Here is a 3121-nt window from a genome sequence, read left to right on the forward strand (position 1 = left end):
ATGAACATGATGTAGTTTAACGAATATTTATTCTTTTCTGCTAAATCTAACATTTATATTTTATCTTCATAGAATTCAAAGAATTTTCGAAAAATTTATATGCACATGAATATTTTAAGAGATTGATACTGCTAAGCAAATACATATCTTATTTTGATAATATCTTATTTCTCAAAATAAAAAGTATATCATTAAAATATATTTAGGTATTGTTTGGAGTTGCTGTTACAAACAGCAAAAGCAGCTTTTTGCTGGAAAACAGATAAAAACTGTTTAGTAAATCTTAAAGTAGTTTTTCTGAACAGCAATTTTTAGCGGAAAAGCTGCTTTTAGAAAAAGTAGTTCTCCCCATGCTTTTGGAAAAAGTTGTTTTTAGCTTTTGCAGGAAACTATTACAGATTTCACTATCAAAACTCATCAAAAAAATTACCTTTTTTATATTACAACTCAAAATAAGTAAATATAAAAAAATACCAAACAGTTATCTGATTTCTACAACAGCACTTTTTTTACCAGCACTTTTTTTGACCGCACAACAATTTTTAACAGCACTCCTAAACAGACCCTTAATGTTATAAGTTAACTAATTATATAATCCTAACAAAAAAAAAACTACATTTTCGTAAGTTTTTTTTTTGCCACAGAAAGGATAACATCATTACTTTCATATCATTACAAAGAACATGATAAAACTAACATCCTCCGTAGTTAAATAGTGAGCTACTTTATTTGCAAATCGTTTTACAGATCTTAACATTACATTTTGATTTTGTATTACTAGAAATCGCCGACAGTTATCCACTACGCGTCCAAGATATGATAAGCTTGAGTAGCAGCTGCGCTGCGTATTCACTGGACTAGCTCCACATAATCGGTTTCCACCTCCGCATATGCTGCTTCTTCGTCTTGATCCAGCTGAGAGCTTCTCTAATTTCCATTAATTCTGCTAAAACTGGTGTTACTGAGCCTTGACAACATCTTGATCTTGCATTTTCGTCAGGTTTTAGTTACTATTGCTTTAGATTATTTATTGTTTCATAAGTTTATTAGGCTTAAGCTTAACCACTCCAATTATATTAAATTATTGTTTAATTAACATGGGGGCATATATGCTTTAGTGCTTTAATATATTCGTGGTCATTATCAAACACGACCTCCCCACAGCATCATCATACAAAATAATTAGAAAAAACCATGTGAAAGGGACTATAACAAAAGCAAGATTTGTCGACAAACACTAACTTTAATTTTTCTTTTCACTCCCAAATAACATAAGTTTAATCATTAAGGAGATTAAAAAGAGTCATTACTTGACCACTCCATAACTTATCTATAGTGCAAGCACACACTACACTATCATTATAACCACTTAAATAAATCATACTGTATAAACAATCACAAAGCATGGAAGCACAGCTCTCGGATTATAAACTAACAGCTCATCCTCTTCTCCGACCCGACCCGGACCCATCAACGAATCATAACCCGGATCCTCTTTGTCTGCCACAGCCGGGTCACACCCGACCCGACCCGCAATGACCCGACACACAAGCATTGCTCTCTTCAGATTTAAGAAGCTAAACTCTTCTTCGATATCTTCAGGGATTGCCACGTGGGCTCTCCAGCTGGTTGACACCGTGGCGATCCCGTCCAGCTTGGATGAGAATCCGCTTTTGATTATTCCGCACACACTGCAGTATTGCTGGTTGCAAATGCTGGAATTACCATTTTGCCCTAGATCACACAAGAAAGTTGTACAATGGAACCTTAGCAGCTCATTCCCATCAGCAATGCACCTCTCGTCACGGCGACACGTGCCGCCGTGACGAGATGCCTTGGACTTCACGCTTTCTCGATATTCTTCAAAACGGTTCAAAGATCTTGAACCGTTATGGATCTTCAGAATCCGATAAATAATCGGTTCCTTGATCCGATTAGTCCAACCCGAATTAAAAATAATCAACACGATATTTTTCCCCGAATCACCATCCACCAGCTCAGACACCGCATGCCTAGTGGACTGGTGTTGTTCCAGCACACTAGGCCGCTGGAAAATCTCTCCACAAATTTGACAAGGGTAGATATCATTCCGTACCGTGTCGGACGAGAACTCGGAGTCGGGTATCGACCCGGCGGTTTTCCGGGTCGGGTACTCCGGGTCATCCGCAAAAGCATGGTTCGGAATAACCGAGAAAATAGAGGAATGGCGTAGAGAACGAGTTGATGAACATGGAGACCCGATACTCGGGTTCGGGTGGGTCCGACCCGGTTGCGCAACCGCTTTGGACGAATGAGAAGAGAAAATATGTTTCAAGAACGAAAACGCTCTATGCGATTTGATAAGCTTGAGACGAGAATGAGAATTACTTGTCGAATGAAGCGACAGAGGAGACGACGTCGGTTTCGTCCTCTTTCGAGTAGATGTGAAGCTGAAGCAAGCCAAGTGAAGGAAAACCAGAAACAAAGAAAAGAAGTTCTTGAAAATAGCCATTACAAGCAGCACGGAACCAGGATCTCGAAACAGTCGTAACTCGAACAATAGCCTAGGATGCGATTATATATACGTACATATGTTATGGCCATGTACTTCAGAGAGAAAATTATGGGAGGGAGAAAAAAGCTATGCAATTATGCAAAGGTTGCATAAGGAGGTTTACATATATACATCCAACATAACATTTGTAAGTTGTGTCTATCTATGTGTAGGAGTAGGTGTCAAGCAACATCAGTGATTATGTATATATAATTCTGTTGTCCACACTGTAAAAGGTGATTACAGTTCATGACTATATTTAAGGGTGAATTAAGTGATTGGCCAACTTTAGCAAACATATTTTACCCTTTGATGGTGTAAATTAAAAAGATTAAGAAAAGGAAATTGAGCAATATAATTATATATGGAGAGTACATTGTATACTGACCTTTTTTATTGCATGCCACAAACATAAACAGTGCAATATACAATAAATAATGTTATATGTTTACTTTATTAGCAAACAACTGTATTGTTCAATACTTCAATCCAAACAAAGAATTTGGAGAGTAGTGCAATCAGCAATTAATTAGTAACTGATTATTCCACAAATATGTATAAAATTTTGATTGTTCGACCTCTAATCGA

General features: G+C 37.0%; 1 protein-coding gene across 1 annotated transcript; it reads right to left on the bottom strand.

Annotated features, from left to right (window-relative positions):
• Positions 1–1223: 1223 nt before the first annotated feature.
• LOC108206290 (uncharacterized) lies at positions 1224–2717 on the bottom strand. The gene has a single exon (XM_017376536.1). It carries the CDS (start codon positions 2489–2491, stop codon positions 1379–1381), a length of 1113 nt encoding a protein of 370 aa, XP_017232025.1. The 5' UTR covers positions 2492–2717; the 3' UTR covers positions 1224–1378.
• Between the last annotated feature and the right edge of the window lie 404 nt (positions 2718–3121).

The sequence above is a fragment of the Daucus carota genome, chromosome 2, assembly GCF_001625215.2.
Source record: "Daucus carota subsp. sativus chromosome 2, DH1 v3.0, whole genome shotgun sequence".
In the NCBI taxonomy this organism is placed as follows: Eukaryota; Viridiplantae; Streptophyta; class Magnoliopsida; order Apiales; family Apiaceae; genus Daucus; species Daucus carota.

What these genes read in the sequence shown, in the direction of transcription:
- LOC108206290 (XM_017376536.1), bottom strand. Translation starts at nt 2,491, where the DNA reads ATGGCTATTTTCAAGAACTTCTTTTCTTTGTTTCTGGTTTTCCTTCAC.